Genomic DNA, 24,681 nt, shown 5'->3' with positions numbered 1-24,681 from the left:
TTTATTGTCAAATCTATATATTTACACAAGTGTTTCCTATATAATATTTTTTTATTGAAGCATACTACATTTTAAGTCAAGAGTTATTACATATATATGCACACACATAATTGATTTTACTCTCCAACATTAGTTTTTAATTAATATAAGTTGAAATTCTGACTGGTTTATAAGAAAATATTTTAAACATATCTTCAGAGAAAGCTATAACATAATTAAAAACGAGGTTTAAGTAATACTGTTTTATTTTCTACACACAGGAACAACCTTTGGGATTTCTAAACTCACATTTTTTTTTCTTTTAAAATCTTACATTAATACGTCCACGACATTAATATAATTAAATGAAATTCTGAATGTGACGTCCCATTTTAATAGATTAATCTACCAAATAAAGCGTCATAAAATTTTGATAACGAGAGCCAATCGAATAAACATGAAACGTAAGAAGGGTAACTATTACAGTCATCCGGAGTCACTTAAAAGAAACTTAGGCATACCACATAGTCCTAAGCAAAAGGAAATTTTAAAAAGGGGTGCAACAGTTTTGCAAAAAGGTTGCCACTAAGGCAACTAATACAAAAGGCCTCATGGCCCTGAAACTATTCCTAAGACATCCAGACAGGGAAGTCTAGGCCGCACCGCTGCGTCTCCCGGATCCATCACGAACCTCCCTCTCATCTGCTCCCACCGGTAAGGTGATCATCGCAAGAGAGAAAACATAACAGAAAACAAACACAACATGCAAGGGTAAGCTAGTGCAACATAAGACTTATCATGGTATAAAGGAATAAGTGCGTAAACATTCCCAGACATACAACACAGAGGCACATAATTCATGTTATGGCAAGCAAGCAAAACACTATGACTCGATTATCCGGATACATATATTAAGATCGGATTCACTGGACGCTTGCACTTGTGGTGGCCTCTACTGCTCTGCAGAGCCATTGCCAATGGGTTTCACCCTACCACACACAAGGTTAGCCTTTAAACGTCTAAGGCCATTATCCTGCCAAAGACTAGGGCCTCCCGCTACTCTCACCACTTGGGTCAGTTTGCTCTACTTGAGACTCACTGACCCTTTAGAGTTTCGGGATGCGATCCTTACTTGAATCCTTATCTTAATATATACACTACACGCCACCACGAGGTCTCCCCACGAGACTCATGGAATTACGCCGCCACCACGAGGTCTCCCCACGAGACTCATGGAATTACGCCTATCGCACCAAATTTATGCTTCATACCATATCCACCACCTTTATCTTGAACATCCAATTCTCATGCAAGTTCTCAACCAACCAAACAAGTCATGTTTTCCATTTCATACTCAACATAACAAGACTTCATTTAATCTCATACAATCAAGCACAACACACAACCATAATTCTTACACCAAAATTTCTAAGAAAATTTATTATCACAAAACCAAAATCACTACAGTAATGCGTGACACATTTCTCAAGCTACAGATATCTAATCGACGATCCAACCGGTCAAAACATAAAATAGCATGTTATGAACCACATGTCAAAATTTGAGCTCAATCAAACGGTTAATGAGTCGGGGAAGTCAATTTTTCTAAAACTGCACATATCAGAAAAGTACACAGTCGCCCAGCGAGCCAAGGAACTAGCCCAGCGAGCCAAGGAACTAGCCCAGCGAGCCAAGGAACTCGCCCAGCGACTGTGCGACGCATCAGAATACGAAAAAGACGTCAAACATCACAGTTTCATGAATATTTGGACCCCTAACTCAGAAATATACCAAAACTAACGTTTTCCAATCATTTAAGCATAAAACATAAACGAAAACAAACCACATATTTCAAAAACGCGAAAAGAACCTAGCTTCCCTTACCTTGTTAAATGCTAGCAGAAGAGAGTAGCAACCCAAGAAAGGTAGTGGAGCACAGCAGTTCGGGAGACGGGTTAGGAACTGGTGGAACAGCGGCACAAAAAGGAAGGACAGAGTCATCAACCAACATTAAACGGTGGAATACGAAGAAGGAAAGCGAAGACGATAGGTTTAAGGGTCACTTACGTCGTGCGGGAAGTAAGACTGGAGCTTTGAGCTAGCTCGGGGAGGACCTCAGGGCAACCCTAGCAGAGCTCTAGCGGCACGAAGAGGGAGGAGCGACGGCTGGTTCTGAAAGAGTGAATGTGAGGTGGGATTAGGGCAACATAGCAGGGTTTACATACATTGGGCCAACCTTTAGGCCCACCTAGGGGCAGCCCACTAACTTTTAGGGCTGGAAAACAAAATGGGACCTTACATTCTCCCCAACAAGAAAATTTTCGTCCTCGAAAATTCATCGATGAGATAGGAAGGAGCTATGTTCTCCTTATCTCCTCTGGGAACCACTACTCAAACACGACATATACAACGACTCCCACACCTATAGTCATTGGAAACTTTGCCTCTGTGCTAAGCGATATGTGTCCAACTATGTAGATCAAATTAGTCACTACTCTTGAAGCACTCCAAATCCTCCGGCCTTAAAATCCGAATGCTCCTCCATGCATGCCCCACTAACTTGTATCTAACATACTTACTCACTTTCTATATTTTCTCCGCTACCTCTTGTAGGTTTTTATCAACTTCTCAGATGTCCTTAAGTCTCCAACCAAGGCACGCTCGTTATCACTTCACATCACCCTGTTCACTCCTTTATGCATCACCCCACTGACTTGATCACTCTTGAGTGTTGACCTACCGCCGCACCATCAACACTTTTGACCACTTTTATGTATATTGAGACTCCTACACCTTCTTCTCATTTAAACCTTCAACTGCTTTCTTCACCATATCGCATCGGCATCCCATCTTCATCTTTAATCCCCCCCTAACTTATAGGCAACATTCCACAAAACCTCAAAATCATAACTTCCATTGACTTCAAATTTCTAGCCTGGTCCGTACCACGCAACTCCACGATACACCTCAAACTAAGATATTCCGATTTGGTTTTTCTCAACCTTGTTGAGAGGTTCACTAGTGCTAATAAGATGACGAGACTAATGAAATCCCTTACACATTCTCTTCCCAACCCAAACACTTATGGTTCTCAACCAACTCTCACTCTTACTTCATCAAATCAAGGATCTTCAATTCCCTTCTCTGGCTAGACATCTACTCTCACTTCCTCACTTCCAAGTTGGCACCCTAACTTGAAATCATGACTCAAACCATCCCCTACTTCTCTTGCACAACTTTCTTCGAGCAACTTCATAATTCCAACTTTAACTGGTAACTGAACATCCTTAACTGATACTCGTAAGAACGACACATTTGTTGTTCACAAGTAAGATGGTTCTTTCCACACACCTTTTACCCCTCATAAGTATCACTTGCCATCATCTCGCTGCGCTACTCTGATCACCACAAAAGGCCACTCATTTGTTTACTCAAAATGATGTCCCTTTCATGTCTGCCGTGACAAGGAATCAATCATCACCGAGAAACCTTCTTTCAAAACTTCTATGCAACTTGTAAAATTCTTTGGACTCACCTCTTTATAGTCTTAGCGTCTCATTTTCGCAACATTGCATCCACCCTTCCTAACTATGCGTCCTGTTAGGCACTTCATCCTTTGTCAATACCCTTTCTTGCACATTTTAAAGACTCTGTTCGCACTTGGATACTTGCCGTTAAACCTTGACGACACAGCTAACATGTTTGAGATTGCCTTACCTCCACCATGTTCTCCACTCTATACAACCATAGGTCCGAAAAGTCAATCCTCCCTTATCTAACGTTTTCTCTTGAACAATCTATTCCACCACTACCTTTCCTCTGATGTTCACCAAATTTGCTATCATCCTTGTGGTCATACTCGGTATAAGCCACTACTTCTCCGACATCTCCTCCACCTCCGTATTTATTTCAGACTCGCTGTAGAACCATTCCAGTAGGGACTATTGTCTCAAGTTTCCTCTTCAGGCACCAATGCAAAGGGGAATTTTATCACACCAAGGTCAAAACTCTGGTACTTGTCCCACAGTACGTCTATAACTCCTTTTTCACTGAGATCCCCTTCGTCCATCATCCACTTTCCCTCGTCAGATGTCTTTGATTCATGTGAAGCTTTGTCCCCACTATTTAGCTTGGTCCATACCTCACACGCCACCATTGAATCATCTCTTTTTAATCCAAGAACACCACCTCGTGGGTTGTCCAGCTCATCAGGATGGGATTGAGAAAACAACTGATTCACCCGTGAGACTACGTCCCAACATCGCATAATTCAGATCGGATTTAAATTTAAATACTTTGATTACCCCGAAGGCACCATACCCTTGAGCGGGTCTCCACTTGGTCGCAATTTTGGCGAAACCATCGTCTCAACTTCAGTCCTTTCTTAAAGGCAACCATCACTCATCCATCATACTGACGACATCAAGGAGTACACGATCCCAAGAAAATCGGCCCTTAGTCCAAGCATCTCTTCGTAAGGCACATCTCTGTATGAGATTTATTCGCGCTAACCACTTTAGCATCAACCATCGTAGACACCATGCCAACCACTCAGAACTTCCCTCTTCATTTCCCCCATCATTGCGTTATGACATCAGTTGGGTTGTCCTTCCATACGAGAATAACCCTTTAAAGGCGTGCCCCTTCTTCTAGTACGTGAAACCTTTAACTTTATACCCAGAGTTAGATGTCCTACTCATGGGAACTACTTTCCCCTTGAAGCATCCCACTCACAAATTTGGAAATACCCCTCATTACCTGCTGACTATTAATCCTGGTATGAATCCCTTATGCCATTTCCTCCCTATCCATCAATTGTTCCTTCCCCTACTTAGGAACGTCATCTTTCCTGACTGACCAGTAACCCATATCCATCTCATCCTCTCACTAGAGGTTTGTCATCTTTTGCGCTTCCCAGTCTCCTCTTCTCTTACCTTTCTTGTCGCTAAGCGATTCCTCCACTTTTAGCAACCTCAGATTTGCCAATTGTTCCTCTTACACCACTCCAAGAAGCACTAGATGTGACCATATGACTATATTCAATGACACTCCATCTAACACCGTATGCATTTTCATAACTCGGAACCTCACTATCGTCGGGGTGTAGAATCAGCTTGATTTCCTCAAACGATGTGGCACTTGCATGCACTGATACCCTTAGTGTTATTACCCTTTTGATTCCACTCCCTTTAGAAAACTTGTAGTATCTTTATTTTGGGAACTCTAGCATATTCTCCAGTTTATTAGTCCAAGACGTTAAATCTCAATCCCCTTATCTCCGTAAACACTAGACACAAAGCACAGAGACGCAGCAAGACAAACTAGATCATACCCAGCAACAATCTATCACTTACAGACAACGAACCCCTTTTTGTCTGTCGCCCCTATTTCCTCGAACCATCAGAATTAAGAAAGGAAAACAACCTTTAATCTAGTCATGAGTGTGCACCCTCATTACTCTATCAAGGCGTTTTCTGTTCCTAAACTTTTGGTTTCACTGACAAACTCGACTTAACATGACTACTTACGCCCGCAAGGAACGACAAACCCACAACCTCAGGTCATCCTAAGGACGAACTGCTCTGATACCATAAAAGTGTGACGTCCCATTTTAATAGATTAATCTACCAAATAAAGCGTCATAAAATTTTGATAACGAGAGCCAATCGAATAAACATGAAACGTAAGAAGGGTAACTATTACAGTCATCCGGAGTCACTTAAAAGAAACTTAGGCATACCACATAGTCCTAAGCAAAAGGAAATTTTAAAAAGGGGTGCAACAGTTTTGCAAAAAGGTTGCCACTAAGGCAACTAATACAAAAGGCCTCATGGCCCTGAAACTATTCCTAAGACATCCAGACAGGGAAGTCTAGGCCGCACCGCTGCGTCTCCCGGATCCATCACGAACCTCCCTCTCATCTGCTCCCACCGGTAAGGTGATCATCGCAAGAGAGAAAACATAACAGAAAACAAACACAACATGCAAGGGTAAGCTAGTGCAACATAAGACTTATCATGGTATAAAGGAATAAGTGCGTAAACATTCCCAGACATACAACACAGAGGCACATAATTCATGTTATGGCAAGCAAGCAAAACACTATGACTCGATTATCCGGATACATATATTAAGATCGGATTCACTGGACGCTTGCACTTGTGGTGGCCTCTACTGCTCTGCAGAGCCATTGCCAATGGGTTTCACCCTACCACACACAAGGTTAGCCTTTAAACGTCTAAGGCCATTATCCTGCCAAAGACTAGGGCCTCCCGCTACTCTCACCACTTGGGTCAGTTTGCTCTACTTGAGACTCACTGACCCTTTAGAGTTTCGGGATGCGATCCTTACTTGAATCCTTATCTTAATATATACACTACACGCCACCACGAGGTCTCCCCACGAGACTCATGGAATTACGCCGCCACCACGAGGTCTCCCCACGAGACTCATGGAATTACGCCTATCGCACCAAATTTATGCTTCATACCATATCCACCACCTTTATCTTGAACATCCAATTCTCATGCAAGTTCTCAACCAACCAAACAAGTCATGTTTTCCATTTCATACTCAACATAACAAGACTTCATTTAATCTCATACAATCAAGCACAACACACAACCATAATTCTTACACCAAAATTTCTAAGAAAATTTATTATCACAAAACCAAAATCACTACAGTAATGCGTGACACATTTCTCAAGCTACAGATATCTAATCGACGATCCAACCGGTCAAAACATAAAATAGCATGTTATGAACCACATGTCAAAATTTGAGCTCAATCAAACGGTTAATGAGTCGGGGAAGTCAATTTTTCTAAAACTGCACATATCAGAAAAGTACACAGTCGCCCAGCGAGCCAAGGAACTAGCCCAGCGAGCCAAGGAACTAGCCCAGCGAGCCAAGGAACTAGCCCAGCGAGCCAAGGAACTAGCCCAGCGAGCCAAGGAACTCGCCCAGCGACTGTGCGACGCATCAAAATACGAAAAAGACGTCAAACATCACAGTTTCATGAATATTTGGACCCCTAACTCAGAAATATACCAAAACTAACGTTTTCCAATCATTTAAGCATAAAACATAAACGAAAACAAACCACATATTTCAAAAACGCGAAAAGAACCTAGCTTCCCTTACCTTGTTAAATGCTAGCAGAAGAGAGTAGCAACCCAAGAAAGGTAGTGGAGCACAGCAGTTCGGGAGACGGGTTAGGAACTGGTGGAACAGCGGCACAAAAAGGAAGGACAGAGTCATCAACCAACATTAAACGGTGGAATACGAAGAAGGAAAGCGAAGACGATAGGTTTAAGGGTCACTTACGTCGTGCGGGAAGTAAGACTGGAGCTTTGAGCTAGCTCGGGGAGGACCTCAGGGCAACCCTAGCAGAGCTCTAGCGGCACGAAGAGGGAGGAGCGACGGCTGGTTCTGAAAGAGTGAATGTGAGGTGGGATTAGGGCAACATAGCAGGGTTTACATACATTGGGCCAACCCTTAGGCCCACCTAGGGGCAGCCCACTAACTTTTAGGGCTGGAAAACAAAATGGGGCCTTACACTGAAAATGAAGTTCTTATTTTAATTCATGATTTAAGTTTTTTAAAGGACAAACAACCAAACGAAAACACAAACCATACACAATTCTGATCATAGAGTTACAATTCAATGCAAACTACAAAAACCAAAAAAAAAAAAAGAAGGGTAAAATCAAAAAAATTTGAAGCGGGGTGTGCTGGAGACATTTAATTCATTCTACTTACTATTTACTTTTATTGTTTAGGTGTTCCCCAAGTTGGAATACATGGAAATTGACTTCCAGGAAGCTCAAAATTGGTTATCCAAGTACAAAATGCAGAAATTAAAAGAGCTTATTATCTTGAATTCAGTCCACCGCCCAGATCTTTTGTACCCGTTTTTGTACAAAATGCCAAATCTAGAAAAGTTAAAATTGACTTCCTCTTACAAAATGCAAAGTACAAACATTGGGCAGCATGACAGATTGAGAGTTGTATTACAGTTGAAGCAATTGTTTATTTGTTTCTCAGATATAAGTGATCTGGGATTTGAACGAGACCTAGTTCTAGAGAGGCTGGAGCTTTTGAGATTAAAAGGCTGCTACAATTTATCCACTTTAGGTCCTTCCTCTGTATCGTTAAGTTACTTGACATGTTTGAAACTGAAGAGATGTAATGGATTAAAGAATTTAGTGGCATCCTCCACGGCCAAAACCATGGTTCAACTTAAGACCATGAAGGTAATAGACTGTCGTAAAGTAGAGCAAATAGTAAGCAACGACGGAAGTGAAGAAGGCAAAGGGATCAAAATTGTATTCAGCAAATTGATTTCTATAGAACTTGTGGGGCTAATGAACATGACAAGTTTTTGCGGTTACAAGAACTGTGAATTCGAATTCCCATTACTGGAAATATTGATAGTAAGAACTTGTCCGAAAATGGAGAAATTCAGTGAAAGAGGATTAATAGCACCAAAGTTGAAAGATGTATATGGTGTGGAGGGAGATAAAAATGCTAAATGGAAGTGGGAAGGTGACTTGAATGACACCATACAAGAAATTTTCGACGATAAGGTACTTTTTCATTTATTTAATATCATTTCTCCTAATTTTATGAACTTTTCTTATATGAAAAAAAAATAAAAAAATATGATTGGATATTATAAATACATGTTTTTTCCAATAAAGCTTTAAACGGAAGTATGTTGAGTTTTTTTTTTTTTTTTTAATTATGTTTTTTAAGTCCTTTTATCTATTTATTAAATTAGATCTGTTTTTTTGTTTTAAGATTTTCACACAACACGGTTACAAAATTTCCATTATAATAACTAGTGAAAATACACATTACGATCATGTGTGTTCCCTTCTTGTAATAAAATAAAAAAAAGTTATAATTATAAAAATAAATATTTCTTTTTATAATTTAGTTACAAATATTTTTTATTTATTTAATAGATAATTTTTATTTATTTAATTTAAAAAATTAATTAAATAAAAAATGTTTAAAAAATAAAAAAAATAGTTAAATTTAAATAAAACAATAATTTTAAAGATAAAAGTTAAAAAAATGACACAAAAAAAATCTTCATTATAAGTATAAATTAATAGATTTTATACATTAAAATTTATGTTTTTTAAATAAAAGTAACACAACTTGGCACGCTAATTAATTAGTTAGTAATTTTAATTTTAAATTTAAAACAATTAAAAAATTCTAAAAATAATTGTAATATAACACTTTTAATAACTTTACTTATATATATTTTCATTGTTATCGCTATGAGTACTTTTAAATAAATAAACTTATTTTTTGATATATAACTATTTTAGTGAATTTGTAGTATTACATTATACTTGTCTAAAAATATAAAAGAAAAATGGTATTACTATTTATTTTATTTCATATTAATAGTTATTTTAGAGTAATGAGTATATTAAATTTAATTAAAATCAACAAAATATTTACATAGTAATTTGATAATTTTAATTTATACACCATTTCTACTGTTATTAGTACTAAAAAATATATTATGAATGAAAACATATATTTTTAGTTATTTTAAAGTGATAATTTAAAAATAAATTATTAAAGTGAGGGCTATAGTATAAAAGTTTTTAACTTGAAAAATGTAATTTTGTTTTTTGTTTAAGTTTGTGGGAATAAAAAAAAGTATGGTTGTATTTGAAAGGTAGAGAAGTAATTTAATAATTTGTCTGATTTACAGGTCAGTTTCGCATATACTGAGGATCTGTTCCTTGACGATGATACTGATAAATTTATTATGGAGCAACTATGGCAAGCCGGTGGTTGGGTGCAGCAAAACAGCTTTGGATATTTGAAAAGCTTGAGACTATGGGGATGTGGTAGTATAGAGCATGTAATTCCATCTGATTTGCTTTCTTGCTTTCCCAATTTGGAAGAGTTAGATGTATGGAATTGCAGTAATGCAGAGGTGATATTTAATATCAATGATGAGAACAGGGTGATGGCAAAACGTTCCGGAATATTCCGTCTGAAAACACTGTCTATAGATTGGCTACCAAAACTGGAGCATGTATGGGAGAAGGATCCGGAGGGAATTATGGGCCTTCAAGCGCTAGAGGAAATGAAAGTTGATGATTGTGGGCGTCTTAAAAGTTTGTTTCCAGCATCCTTGGCCACCACAGATCTCACCAGACTTGAAGTGCTTGAGGTAAGAGATTGTGAGGAATTGAGAGAGATATTTGGGAAGGATGAAAAAGTTGGAGAAGGAACAACACAACACTCTGCGTTTCCTTCTCTCACCACATTGACGCTGGAGAATTTGCCATCCCTCAAATACTCTATCCACTGCTCCAAACAACAGGTCATTCTTTCTCACACCATTCAAAATTACTTTATATATGCACACTATCCATTCTTACTCTTATTCATTTCTTTTATAAAATCTATATTTCTTTATATTAATACCTTAGAAAAACAATATACTATTTAGACAAAAAAAAAAGTTATCTAAATAACAGTGTCAATATGATATACATATATAACAATATATAAAAGATATTATTTTTGGTAACCGTTTTTTGGGTATCTACATTTTATTACCAATTTTAACCTTTAAATTTTATATTTATCTTTTCTAAATTTAATAATTTCTTTTTAATAATCATATGGTAAAAGTGAACACACACGGTAAATAGTATATAAGAATGAAAATACATAAACAAATATTGATGCTCTGGTCATTATCCAATTTTATGCTTTCGCTCATCAATAAACGAAAACTAAATATATGACATATGGAAAGAATCCGTTTATTTTATATAAACTCAGGCAAATTATATATTTTATAATATTTCATAAAATGTAGGGTTAATAGATCCGAATTATATTTTTACTAATTATATCAATTAAATAAAATTTTAATATTATTGAAAAGTTTATTATATAACTTAATTTTAAGGTATCATATAATATGTAAATATTCATTATTAGATAATATATCTACAAAAATATTTTAAAAGGGTTTTAAAAGTTTTGAAAGAGTTATCCAACTATGTGACTTACTGGCAAGTGAACCAACTCAAACAGTCAAAGGAAAGTTATCGTATCCATCGGAATTTAGAAAGTATATTGATAATTACTTTTTGGGTTTTCTGGATTTTGATAAAGAGTACATGTAAATATAGATAATAATAATTATATAGATTGAGTGGAGTAAAGACTATGATTAGATTTCATCTCATTTTCTTCTACTACACCACTACTATTTTGTCTACTTAAAATGCAAATTATTTAATGTTTTAGGAGTACTCTTTCTATGTAGGTCTAGGCCCATGTTTGTAGCCTAGAACCTAAAAACTTCAAACCCAATGTGATTTCTCCACTCTTGGTTGAATGAATCCTTGCTTTATTGTGCAAGACTCTCTCCTCTAGCACACCCTCTAGATTTTGTGGAAGCCTCTAGCAAGAGTGTGATAATTTGATTGGACCATTGAGACCAGTCTTTTAGCTTCATCCAAACCAGTTAAATAGATGAGTTGTCAATTCATCATTAAGCATAAATCGAATCACAAACTATTGAATGAAAACATAAATAAATATCCAAGAAGTAGAAGTACATAGAATAATAATTGATAACATCAAACTTGGACACAAGAGAGTTCAGCTGCTCATAGAATATTGCAACACAACTCTAATAGCACCTACACATAAATAAATGCACCAAAAGTCACATTATGGATTCTTCCTTGACCACCTTACTGGAGCTCAGCTATGAATTTTGGGCACAATTGCATCATTTTTAATTCTTTGAGAAATTGCTGTAAAATCATAAAAGAAATTGCTGTAAAATCATAAAAGAATCATCAATTTTCTATTTTCTTCTTCTTAGTACCACACTCTATAATTATAGACTAAAAGGAGTTTTTCACTTGCAAAATATGATTAATTAAAGCATGATAAGTGTCAAATTTGTATGAAAATTTTAGATATTTTAGTCACTTACAAAATATGATCAATTAAATTATGATAAGTGTGAAATTTGTATGAAAATTTTACATATTCTAGACACTTATCAAAATTCCTATAATAAAATTAGGTGTTAGCATTCTCCTACATCATGCATTTTAAACATCTTTAGTTTTATTGCAAATCTTATCATCACACCTAGAAATGAAATTATCCCTTCAAAATTTTCATAACAAGGTTACCGTATGTTCAATAAAAACAACATATCCTTTGTTCTATACAGTATGTTACTTTCTATAATATTAAGTTTGTAACTCCTCATTGTTATTTTAATATATTATTATGATTTGCTTGTTTTTTTCCTATTTTTATGTTTTTTATAATCATTTTTATATTCATGAAAGATGTATTCCCAAAAGTTAAAAGTTCAAATAATTTGGATGTCATGAAAATGAATATCTAAATCTTATTTCTTTTGCAGGAGAGTACAACAAATTTGAGTGAGGGAGATATACAAGAGATATGTCTTGGCTCACGGTCCATTCCAAACACCTACTTCTGTCTCTTAGAATCTCTAACTCTTGATGGTTGCGAGTTTTTAGCCGATGTACTGCTACCATTCAATTTGCTTACTTTCTTAACTAATTTGGAAACGTTGGAAGTTCGAAACTTTGATTATGTCAAAATCATCTTTGATGTCAAATGTACAACACAAGAGAGAGAGGTGGCATCTATGGGACAAATTTCTCTAAAGAAATTGGTTGTATCCAAGCTGCCAAATCTAGAGAATGTATGGAATGATAATCCTTATGGAATTCTAACCTTACACCACCTACAAGAATTATATGTTGAGGAATGTAAAGCCCTTTCAAGTGTGTTTCCACCATCGGTAGCCAACAACGTTATAGAACTTGAAAATCAAGTAGTGGAAGATGTACTGCTACCGTTCAGTATGCTTCATTTCTTAACTAATTTGGAAACGTTGGAAGTTCGAAACTGTGATTCTGTCAAATCCATTTTTGATGTGAAATGTGCAACACTGGACAGAGATATGACATCTGTGGGACAAACCCTCCCCTTTTCTCTAAAGAAATTGGTTGTATCCAAGCTGCCAAATCTAGAGAATGTATGGAATGATAATCCTTATGGAATTCTAACCTTACACCACCTACAAGAATTATATGTTGAGGAATGTAAAGCCCTTTCAAGTGTGTTTCCACCATCGGTAGCCAACAACGTTATAGAACTTGAAAATCAAGTAGTGGAAGATGTACTGCTACCGTTCAGTATGCTTCATTTCTTAACTAATTTGGAAACGTTAGAAGTTCGAAACTTGGATTCTGTCAAAGTCATTTTTGATGTCAAATGTACAACACAAGGCAGAGATGTGACATATATGGGACAAACCCTTCCTTTTTCTCTGAAGAAATTGAATGTATCAAAGCTGTCAAATCTGAAGAATGTTTGGAATGAAGATCCTCAAGTAATTCTCAGCATGCACCATTTACAAGAAGTTTGTGTTGAGGAATGCGAAGGCCTTACAAGTGTGTTTCCAGCATCAAAAGACAAGTATCTTCTGAAACTTAAAAATCTAGTAGGGAAAGACTGTAAAGGATTGATGACTATTTTTGCAGAGGATAATATAGATCCAAGAACAAAGCTAGAGCTTACATGTCCCTTTGTGAGATCATTGGAACTTGAGGGTTTGCCCAACTTCAAGTATTTTTACTACAGCTCACTGTATCTAGAATCACATACCGAGAATAAAGTCGGCAGTGAAAAGGTATGTACTACTGTTTTATGACTTCCTCTTCGACTATAAATTAAATATGGAATCATCTGTAGCTTTAATTGTTTGTCATTGTTCCATATATAAGTAATACGAAATAGTGTGAAAATTAAAATATGAAACTTTCACGTACAATGCCATGGCGTGTTAATTTGTCACCAACTATAACTTTTATTAGGAATCTTTCGGCATGAAAGGTTCTTTATGTGATTGTAAACAAAAGAGATGTGAATCTCTGGTTATCATAAAATAATCTCCTTTTGCTTGTATTTTTTTCTCAGTTATTAAAGTGCTTGTCATTGGGGGAAAATGGAGTAAATATGATTTTGCAAGGAGAATTTCAGCCAAACCTCCTAGACAACATAAAAGTTCTTACTCTCCGCTTTGGTTCGGATGTATTTCGCTATGAAATTCTAGAAGAGGTTCCGAATATAGAGAAACTTGTGGTGTGCGATGGTTCCTTCAAGGAGATGTTCTGTTGTGAAAGTGGTAATAATGTGTTACAGAAGCTGAAAGTATTACAGTTGGAGTACCTTGGACAGCTGGTTTCCATTGGGTTAGAGAACTCTTGGACTGATTCATTTGTCAGAAACTTAGAAACCTTTGAAGTCATTAGTTGTTGGAGATTAAAAAACTTAGTAGCATGCACAGTGTTTTTCTCCAATCTGACATGTTTGAAAGTAGAAAGTTGCGGTGGCTTACTATATTTGTTCACGTCCTCAACAGCCAAAAGTTTGGTTCAACTGAAAAGAATGGAGATAAAAAAGTGTTTTTCAATCGAAGAGATAGTGTGTAAGGAGGAATCAGATGATGATGAGATAATATTTCCGAACCTCAGTTGTTTAAATCTTGAATGGTTAGGGGAGCTGGGAAGGTTCTACAGAGGGAGTTTAAGTTTCCCATCCTTGGAGGAACTGTCAGTAACATATTGTAAAAAGATGACAACATTTTGTGTAGGAAGTCTAGACGCAGGCAAGTTGTCTCAAGTAGAATTTGAATCCGAAGAGGTTATTATTCCATTGGAAACCGATCTCAACTCAATTATGTGGAAGAAATATCTGAGAGAGGTATGTGTTTGCTTTTAATTTAACATTATCTTATGATTCTGTAAAATTATTATTTTTATAATAATTATTTTTATAAAATAATTATCTTAAGAATCATATTTGATACTAGTAGAAAAATAAGAAATTATTATACTTTTTCAACAAATGTTAATTAATTTTATTCTATAAAAGAAATATATTTTTTTATATTTATTCGTTTATTTATTTTTTCGTAAAAGAAGCTATGAAAGAATAGTTAGTTGTATATAATTTAGTACATACACAAGGTTGTTATAAAGTTTTTTAAAACTGAACTATAAGTGATGGAAAAGTGACTATATATTTTTATTCAAAAATACTATTCTAATAATTTATTATCGTTAATAAAATATGCTATCGTTAAAACATATTCAAATATTATCATATTGAATCATACTATGAAATGTAAAATAATAATCTTTAATTTAAATTCATTATTAAAATTATATTAATACCTAATGTTTAATAACTATGAAATGTTATAACCACAATAATTTTTTTTAATACACTGTGAAAACTACACACTTTATCCACTTTGAAAAAATTTTACAAGCTATCTTGTTATGTATAGACATCTATGGCATTTGTTTAAACATGCTGCACATTAATTGTTTTTTAAATAATAGTCATAAACGAATCATATTTGAACTATTAACAAATCCGTATTCAAGTCTACCACTTGTTTTACGATTCTTCAAAATAATATTAGTCATGATTGTATTACTCTCCGTACTTTTCTTTCTACTAAGAGTAGCCTACTGCAAGTCTAGGTGACAGAAAAAAGAAAAAAGAATATATGAAGGTTTTTAATTATAACAATTTTCTCTATAATTTCTAATTAAAGTTTAGACTGTATATTATAATTTAAACTCACAATTATACAATTTATTAACAATTTTAATTAATAATTATGATGAAAATTTTGAAATTTTCTTAAAAGTATTATACTCAAATAATGTTGAATAAAAAAAAAAATAATAAAGTGTTTGTGATGAATGAGGATGTATAACATGGGATTGGTGGAATGATAAGGTATTAAATGTGATGGAAATTGATTTTTTGAATTTTTTTTAATGTGTGCTGGAATCTTCTAAATCTTTTAAATGATTTTTTTTTTGTTAATATCTGACTTGTCAAAATATTATTGTCTTTTACTGGTCTCGGTTAATAACACTCAACCAAAAATTCGATTTTACATATGTATGAAAAATTATTTTTGGAGATGAAAGGAAAAAATAACTTTGTTTAAATAATTATAAATTATAAATTTTTGAATTCATAAAAGTAACGTTTGTTTTATTTTTTATTTTTTAAACATTTGAACTGCAGTCTTAAACACAGGGTAGCGGTTGAACCAAATTTTATAAAAAAAAAATTAAAAATCTCAATTCTTAACTTGTTTGAAAGGTTTTGAAGTCAAGTAATGTAAATTAGAAAAGGTGAGATTCCGTAGAAAAATTCTTTTAGATATGATATAGTCAACTGAGTTGTTTTAATAAAAAATAATTCTTAAAAGAATTAGGGGATATTTCATATTTAACCTATAGTGTAAACAAATTTCAATTTTTATTAATTCTTGAAATAAATAATTAATTTCATATTTTATTTCTTCTTTTGTATAAGATATCATGGCTTGATCTCGACAGAAGTAAACCAGAACTACAAGAGATATGGCGTGGCTCACTGCCTATACCCAACTTCTGTTTCAGAGAGTTGGCCACATTGAAGGTGAATGATTGTCCGTTTTTATCGGATGCAGTGCTACCCTTCCATTTATTTTCCCTATTATCCAAATTGGAAACATTGGAAGTTCGAAACTGTGATTCTGTCAAAGTCATATTTGATGATGTCAAATGTTCAACACAAGACACTTTAATTACTTCTCCTATGAAGAATTTGGTTTTATCGAACCTGCCAGAGCTGGAAGCTGTTTGGAACGAAGATCCTCCTCATGGAATTTTATGCATGCAACATCTAAAAGAAGTACATGTTACTAAATGTAAAAGGCTTACAAGCGTGTTTCCAGCATCTGTAGCCAAAGATCTTGAACTTGAAGAACTAGTAATTGAAGAGTGTGAGAGATTGGTGGCAATTGTTGCAGAGGATAATACAGATTCAAGTCTAGAGCTTACGCTTCCCTGTCCCTATGTCAAATCATTGAAATTAGATGGTTTGCAAAAGTTCAGCTACTTTTATTACTGCTCACTCAATACGCATCTGGAATCTCCTACCCAAGATCAACTCCCTCATGAGAAGGTATCATTGTTTTAGCACTTTCTTCTCCTTTCTTGCATCATAATTGGATTAGTAAATTCACTAATGCAGAGCATCAATAAATATGTTGTATATGTTTTATATAAATAATTAAAAGAATATATTTGATTACTCATCAATAACATCTCAGATCAATTCAACAGATTCTCACTCACGCCATTCTACTTTATCATGATTCATGTGTTCATGCTGCCACAATCTTTGTAAACTATGGGAAGAAGTCTGGTATTAGCGGAATCTAATTTGGTAATTAAAGAACTATACATTATCTCAGCAATATTTATCAAAAATATTAAGAAGAGAAATAGTTTTCCCTTTTAAAGTTTCTTTTATAATTAATTTTTCTATTCTGAAAAAAAAAATGTCACTTTTTTTTTTCTTTAAAGTTAAAAAGAAAGGTATTATAATTATTTTTTCTTTAATAAAATTATATTATTGTTTATTATTCGTTTTCTTCTTGTTTTCACTATTTATTTTTATTTTAATAATTATTTCTTCTATGGTACTCTATCCAACATAAACAGTCCCTTTCGATTAAAAATTTTTGTAAACTCATTTTCTTCTACATAGCAAGCACTGCAACTTACTAACTGTTAAATTTATAGCATTTCCATCTCAAAATCTTAATCTCAGAATAAATTTTTGTGACCAAGTATGAGGGGTATCTTTTGGCATGAAAAATTAAAAGATTTGTGTCTTTAACAGTCCTAACCAACTTTTGTTTGTGTTTTTCTTGGCTGTTACAGTGCCTGTCATTAGGGAAAAATGGAATGAAGATGATTTTGCGAGGAGAATTGGAGAGAAACCTCTTGGACAGTTTAAAAGCTCTTACTCTCCGCTTTAGTTCAGATATATTTGGATATGAAATTCTAGAAGAGGTTCCGAACATAGAGAAACTTGTGGTGTGTGGTGGTTCATTCGAGAAGATGTTCTGTTGTGAAAGTCGTAATAATGTGTTACATCAGCTGAAAGTATTACACTTGGAGTCTCTTGGAGAGCTGGTTTCCATTGGGTTAGAGAACTCTTGGACTGATTCATTTGTCAGAAACTTAGAAAGCTTTGAAGTCATTAAATGTGGGAGTTTAAAAAGCTTGGTAGCATGCACAGTGTCTTTCTCCAATCTGACGTGTTTGAAAGTAGAAGGTTGTCGTAGCTTATCATATTTGTTGACATCCTCAACAGCCAAAAGTTTGGGTCAACTGAAAAGAATGGAAATAAAAGATTGTGATTCGATTGAAGAGATAGTGTCTAAGGAGGAATCAGACGAGGATGAGATAATATTTGCGAAGCTCAGTAGTTTAAATCTTGAATGGTTATCTAAGCTCAGAAGCTTCTATAAAGGGAGTTTAAGTTTTCCATCCTTGGAGGAATTGACAGTATCATCTTGTTCCGAGATGATAACTTTATGTCCAGGTACAGTGAAAGCAGACAAGTTGTCTCAAGTTAAACTGAATAACTTCTCAGAGGCTATTCAATTGGAAATTGATCTCAACTCTACTATGAGGAAGGAATTTGTGAGAAAGGTACGTCTTTAATATATGATGGAAATTTTGTATTGTATTCGCTATCAAACAACTTTTTAATTAGGATACCTCAATATTCATATTTTAAGACTTTCACTTTATGGCCTCTTCGTCAAACTTATTAACACAAAAATAAAATAAAATATGCTTTTAATATATATACAAAGAAAATAAAATGTTTTTAATATATATACAAAATGTATATTATATTTTTAATAAATGATATGCTTTATATATTTCTGTAATTTGTCCTTTATTTTTATTTAACGATAGAGTAGTAAAAATTATAAATTAAAGTTTTATAATATAAAAAATAAATAATTTATTTCTGGGAAAGTTACATTTATTTTTCTCAAATCTTGTTAAATAAACTTTTTTTTCCTTTAATTTTAAAATAAAAAATATATATTGTATCTTACAAATTTCTCAAATTGTTTTATAAAAATGTAACAAACATATATATATATATATATATATATATAAAGAGAAAAAATAAATAATTTATATTTAAAAAAAATGTAAAGTCACTATTATTTAAACATAATTATTTTCAATTAATTTTCGTAATAATTTTCTTTAAAAATCGTATTTAATATAAATTAATAAACTGATGGTTTGAAACATTGTCTCAATAACCTAGACAAATTATATTAAATTTAACTCAAATAACCAACTAAATGTAAACGGTAATTTTATTAATTAAAATAACTTATAAATATAAATAGATAGAACAGAATCAAATACTTTGATATGCCATTTTACCAGAAACTTAATTTATTTAATTATAAAATATATTTTTAATTTCAATTTTTAATTAATAAATTATTTTCATTATATTTATTTTATTTTTGTTGCTGTATATTTATCATAATGAATATTTCTTATTAATCTTCTACTATGTTTTATAATATTTATATTCAAATTTAAGATAATGTAAAAATCACACATTTTTAAACAGATATATAATATTTAAAGTAAAGTAAAAATAGAGATAAAACGAACCGTCTTTAATGAAAAAAAATAAAAATAAAAGAAATGATAACAATAAAATACATCTAGCATAATCAATATTATTGGATTTTAAGTACAATCTAGAAATGATAAAATAAAGACTATAAATAATATAAAAGTATAATAATAATTTGTTATTATTGTCAATATCTTATTTAGAAATATATTAAAAACGGTCTTTTTTTCTAATATAAAAATTAATAATAAATACCTTATGAAAGTAAAAAGAAAACTTAATAAATGTTTTATAAGAGGTAAATTGATATAAATATATAATGTTAAAAACCAACATAAAAAATGTCACTTCTAATAACTTTTAAAAATTTCTTCAATTAAGTTATTAAAATTCTTTCCTGGATATTAGTTATAAGTAAAGTTGGTGAAGTGTAGGAAAACTGGTAAAAAAATCTGATTTCTTGTTAATCCTTGCAAAAGATTAATTTCATACTTTTATTTACTGTTTGCATGTGCTGATTTCGAAAGAATACACAAGAGAGATGGCAAAATAGTCTTGAGTTCAAAGATAGGGCAGACCTACAAGAGATATGGAGTCTCTCACTGAAAATGCATGACTTTTGTTTCACTTACTTGGAAACCTTGATTGTGGACGGGTGCCAACTTTTATCATATGTAATCCCCTTCGCTGTGCTTCCTTTGTTACCTCAATTGCAAACGTTGCAAGTTCGAAACTGTCATTCTCTCAAAACCATATTTGATGTCAAATGTACAACACAAGACATATCAATTACTTTTCCTCTGAAGACATTAGTTTTATGGAAGCTGCCAAATCTGGAAACCCTTTGGAATGAAGAAACAGATGGAAATCCAGCTCATCCAGAAGGAACCAATCCCAACCTTACGTTCCCCACTCTGACGTCATTGACGCTATGCGATTTGCCCAACTTCAACCATAATATTCATGATGCAACACCAACATCTGAGGTTCGACCATTTTTTTCCAAAATCGATTACATAAGTTAATTCTTTTACATGCATTCAAATTATCATGTGTCAAAAACTGCCTAAATCGCCATAAACAATCTCCTACCAACCGCTCAAATATTTTTCATTATATTTTCTTCTCATACAACCACTATTCATCTCATTTATCAATTTTTCATCTAAAATTCATTTTAAATCAATATAGAGGGCTGAATATATGACAGTGCTAACCTGCTTTTGCATGATTATTGGTTTCTCATTGTAGCTAATTATATCCAACTTAGAGGATCTGACAGTGGGTAAAAATGAATTAAAGATGATTGTGGACGGAGAATTTCAGACAAACCTTTTACACAACTTAAAAGTTCTCGGTCTGTGCTTTGATAATGAGTGTGATGAATTTCCGGAGTATGGATTTCTACAACAGTTGCCAAATGTAAAGAAGCTTATGGTGTGGAGTAGTTCCTTCAAGCTCATTTTCTGCCATCAAAGACCTAATAATAGTGAACTTCTATTACAGCTCAAAGAATTACGGTTGGAGTCCCTTGGAGAGCTAGTTTCCATTGGGTTAGAGAACCCATGGACTGAGCCCTTTGTCAGAAATCTAGAAACTTTTGAAGTGATTAGTTGTTCCACTTTGGAAAACTTGGTAACATGCACAGTGTCTTTCTCAAATCTGATATGTTTAAAAGTAGAAAATTGTGATGGTTTGTCATATTTGTTCACATCCTCAACAGCCAAAAGTTTGGGTCAACTCCAAAGAATGAAGATAAAACAGTGTAAATCCATTGAAGAAATATTGTGTGGGGAGGAATCAGATGAGAATGAGATAATATTTCCACAGCTCAGTTGTTTAGAACTTGATAGTTTACCGAATCTGCTAAGGTTCTACAGAGGGAATTTAAGTTTCCCATCCTTGGAAAAATTGTCAGTAACAGATTGCGATGATATGGTAACTTTATGTCCAAGTACGCTAAACGCAGACAAGTTGGGAGAACCTGATCTGAACTCTACTATGCGAAAGGAATTTGGGAGAAAGGTATGTGTATTATTTTGTTATTGAAATTGTTTGATTCCTGTTATAAACACAGCTTTGTAGAACCCATTTCGTTATTTATGGACATATATCTATAGAATGTGTGTGAACATGCATTACGCCTTTGGACAAAAAAGGTGAAAAAGCATTATAATTTATTTAACATTCTTCAAAATAAATACTCATGAATATCATAATTAAACTGTTAACAATAACCTACTTGCAAGTGTAGGTTATTACAAAAATTTTCTATGATTATTACACACTATATCTATAATTTAAAGTCGAATTACAATCAATTTTTGGTCAACAATTAAAATGAATTTGCTGATTATCATTCCTCAGCAGGCTTAACTTTTTGTTACAAAATTCAAGCAATGAATTATTTATCACTATAAAGTATGAAAATGAAAGAAAAAGAACATAATTTAAGATAACTATAAATTTTCATATTCGTAACAATAAATTTTATTTATTTATTTACATTTTTAAACCTACCGTAACAGTTGAACCAATTTTGATGTTAGGACAACTAAATAAAATTATAAACCTCAATTCTTAAGTTGTTTTTGCAAGTCTGAAACTTGCAAATAGTGAGCATTTCATATTTGTAGAGTACTGATTTAAAAGATATCGTTGACTCTTGTAAATAATTAGTTTCATATTTTTAATTATTGTTTGCACGTGCAGATTTCAGAACTTGAAAAACTTGATCTCAAAAGTAGACCAAAACTACCAGAGATATGGCATGACCCACTGCATATCCTAGACTTGTATTTCAGTAAATTGGTCACAATGATTGTGGACGACTGCCAGTTTTTATCAGATGCAGTGTTACCCTTCTCTTTACTTCCTTTATTACCCAAATTGGAGAAATTGGTAGTTGGAAACTGTGATTCTGTAAAAACCATATTTGATGTCAAACGTGCCACACAAGACACATTAATTACTCTGCCTCTGAAGATATTGATTTTATCCAACTTGTCGAATCTGGAGAATATTTGGAGTGAAGATCCTCATGGGATTCTAAGCATGGATCATCTAAAAGAAGTACGTGTTAAGGAGTGTAAAGGCCTTACAAGTGTGTTTCCAGCATCAGTGGCCAAAGATCTTATGAAACTTAAAGATCTAGTCGTGGAAGAGTGTAAGGGATTGAAGGCAATTGTTGCAGAGGAATCCAAGGAGGATGAGATAATATTTCCGCAACTCATGTATTTGGAGCTAGAAACTTGCAATAGCCTGCCATATTTGTTCACATCTTCAACAGCAAAAAGCTTGAGTGAACTCAAAAGTATGAAGATAAAAGAATGTAAATCAATTGAAGAGATAGTATCAAAGGAGGGGGAGGAATCTGATGAGAATGTAAAAATAAAATTTGAGCAGCTGCAAGATTTGTATCTTGAAAAATTAGATGAGCTAAGGTGTTTCTACGCTGGCAATTTTACTTTATGTTTTCCATCCCTGGAGGAAGTCCAAGTCATCAACTGCAGCTCCATGAAAACTTTCAGTGCATCCAACAAAATAGATAATTCCATAAAGTGGTATTATTCAGAATATGCGAGACCCCGGAAGGAAACCGATCTTAATTCTGCTCTACACAGAACTTCCAAAGAAGAGGTATGCATACTTTTTCGTCTTAATCTTTGTTCCATAGAATTAGGAGTATAGGACCCTGCTAATTTGTAGCATTCTTCTTAATTTCTCTCTATCAAGTGCTATGACTCATCATGTTCATTAAAAATACTAGACATTTTCTTGTTTCCTTGCAAAATTATAATTCAACTAATGTGTATATATGCTTTGAATTGAGACCATTATTTGTAGCGTAATGTGTTTTTGAGTCGCATCATGCTTAAAATTAATTTGTATATATGCTTTCCTTTTAAATAGGCTCCCGATGCTTCTAGCGCCATCATTTCAGTTATTCAATAGTTCAGATATTGAACAAGGTACATCAAATACTTTTTTATGGTTAGTGATACTATCATTTGCTCATGTGATGATTAATTAGAAGCAGTTTTTCACAGCATAACATGATGATTACGTAATTACTTTTATATCAGTGTCATCTTATGTTTTATTGATATCTATTTAAGTCGATATTTTTTTCTCATTATTTTTTATGAGACTAATGAATAGCATGAAATTCACTCATTGCTACTTCTTCTATAACTAAATTTATAACTTTTTAAAATCGCTTTTATGAAAGTATAGTAATTGCTTTTATATTCGTCTAGGTTGAGCCTCTGTTGCCGACTCCAATATTGCAGTAATTAAGAGGAGATTGAAGGCATCAAGAATGGATGAAGATGAATGTGTTCAGATTTTATTACGTGTTTTAAAAAAAATGAAAAAAAAAAAATGTGTTGTTCTACCTAGTTGAAGATGAATGTGTTCCTATTTTATTAAGTGAGATTGTGTTTTAAAAAAAATGTATTGTTCTACCTAGTTGAAGTAGAAAGTGTCCCTATTTTATCAGGTGTGATTGTGTTTTAAAAAAAAATATAAAAAAATGTGTTGTTGTACCTAGTTGAAGATGAAAGACATTATTACTTGTATTATGTAATGTGTGGGATTAAAAGTGATGAACGGTCATGAATATTGATTGAAGGCTATATCACTAAATATTGACTGTGGTTTATTAGCATATGTGCTTATGCTGGTGAAAAAAAAAAATGTGTGCCTGGATTCATTTGTTGTTAATTTTATCTTGATGTGATCATAATGATTCTCTATGTACTCAACTTTTGAGTCCTCTCTGTTGTCACATAGGTAATGTACATGCATATTGTTTATAAAAGAAAGTTGATGAGGGCATGAAAATTTTTGAGAAAATGTGGCATGCAACATTTTAGTAGAAGCTGTGCAAGAATAAATGTAGAAAGGTTTTTATTTTAGAACACCAAAGCTGAAATAAGAAGCATACAAACGTTTTTTTCACAAACGTTAAATTAGTCTGTATACTGCCAATAGTTGTATAATAGTTTCAAATTTTGTGGAACTTAAAATGTTGTAAGTACTTGTAACAGGTTTCAATGCGTCCTTAATAGTTTATAGACACTTTTAACGGTTGTTT

At 33.4% G+C, this 24,681-nt stretch overlaps 1 protein-coding gene and 2 long non-coding RNA genes across 3 annotated transcripts; 1 reads left to right on the top strand and 2 right to left on the bottom strand.

Moving 5' to 3' along the window:
* Positions 1 to 377: 377 nt before the first annotated feature.
* LOC114167454 lies at positions 378 to 3,411 on the bottom strand. The gene is made up of 3 exons (XR_003600228.1): positions 2,047 to 3,411; positions 1,864 to 1,941; positions 378 to 681 (listed from the first exon to the last, which is right to left on the bottom strand). It is a non-coding gene; the product is annotated as an uncharacterized LOC114167454 (long non-coding RNA).
* A 1,730-nt stretch (positions 3,412 to 5,141) lies between these two features.
* Positions 5,142 to 7,521, bottom strand: LOC114167408. The gene is made up of 3 exons (XR_003600220.1): positions 7,308 to 7,521; positions 7,125 to 7,202; positions 5,142 to 5,900 (listed from the first exon to the last, which is right to left on the bottom strand). It is a non-coding gene; the product is annotated as an uncharacterized LOC114167408 (long non-coding RNA).
* A 2,303-nt stretch (positions 7,522 to 9,824) lies between these two features.
* Positions 9,825 to 24,206, top strand: LOC114166455. The gene is made up of 10 exons (XM_028051191.1): positions 9,825 to 10,341; positions 12,427 to 13,728; positions 14,016 to 14,801; positions 16,443 to 17,075; positions 17,840 to 18,616; positions 20,111 to 20,569; positions 20,835 to 21,608; positions 22,296 to 23,222; positions 23,496 to 23,554; positions 23,843 to 24,206. Exons 1-9 carry the CDS (start codon positions 9,982 to 9,984, stop codon positions 23,535 to 23,537), a joined length of 6,060 nt encoding a protein of 2,019 aa, XP_027906992.1. The 5' UTR covers positions 9,825 to 9,981; the 3' UTR covers positions 23,538 to 23,554; positions 23,843 to 24,206.
* Positions 24,207 to 24,681: the final 475 nt, after the last annotated feature.

Source organism: Vigna unguiculata, chromosome 10 (genome assembly GCF_004118075.2).
Source record: "Vigna unguiculata cultivar IT97K-499-35 chromosome 10, ASM411807v1, whole genome shotgun sequence".
NCBI classification, from domain to species: domain Eukaryota; kingdom Viridiplantae; phylum Streptophyta; class Magnoliopsida; order Fabales; family Fabaceae; genus Vigna; species Vigna unguiculata.
This window is presented reverse-complemented; position numbering and strand designations above follow the sequence as displayed.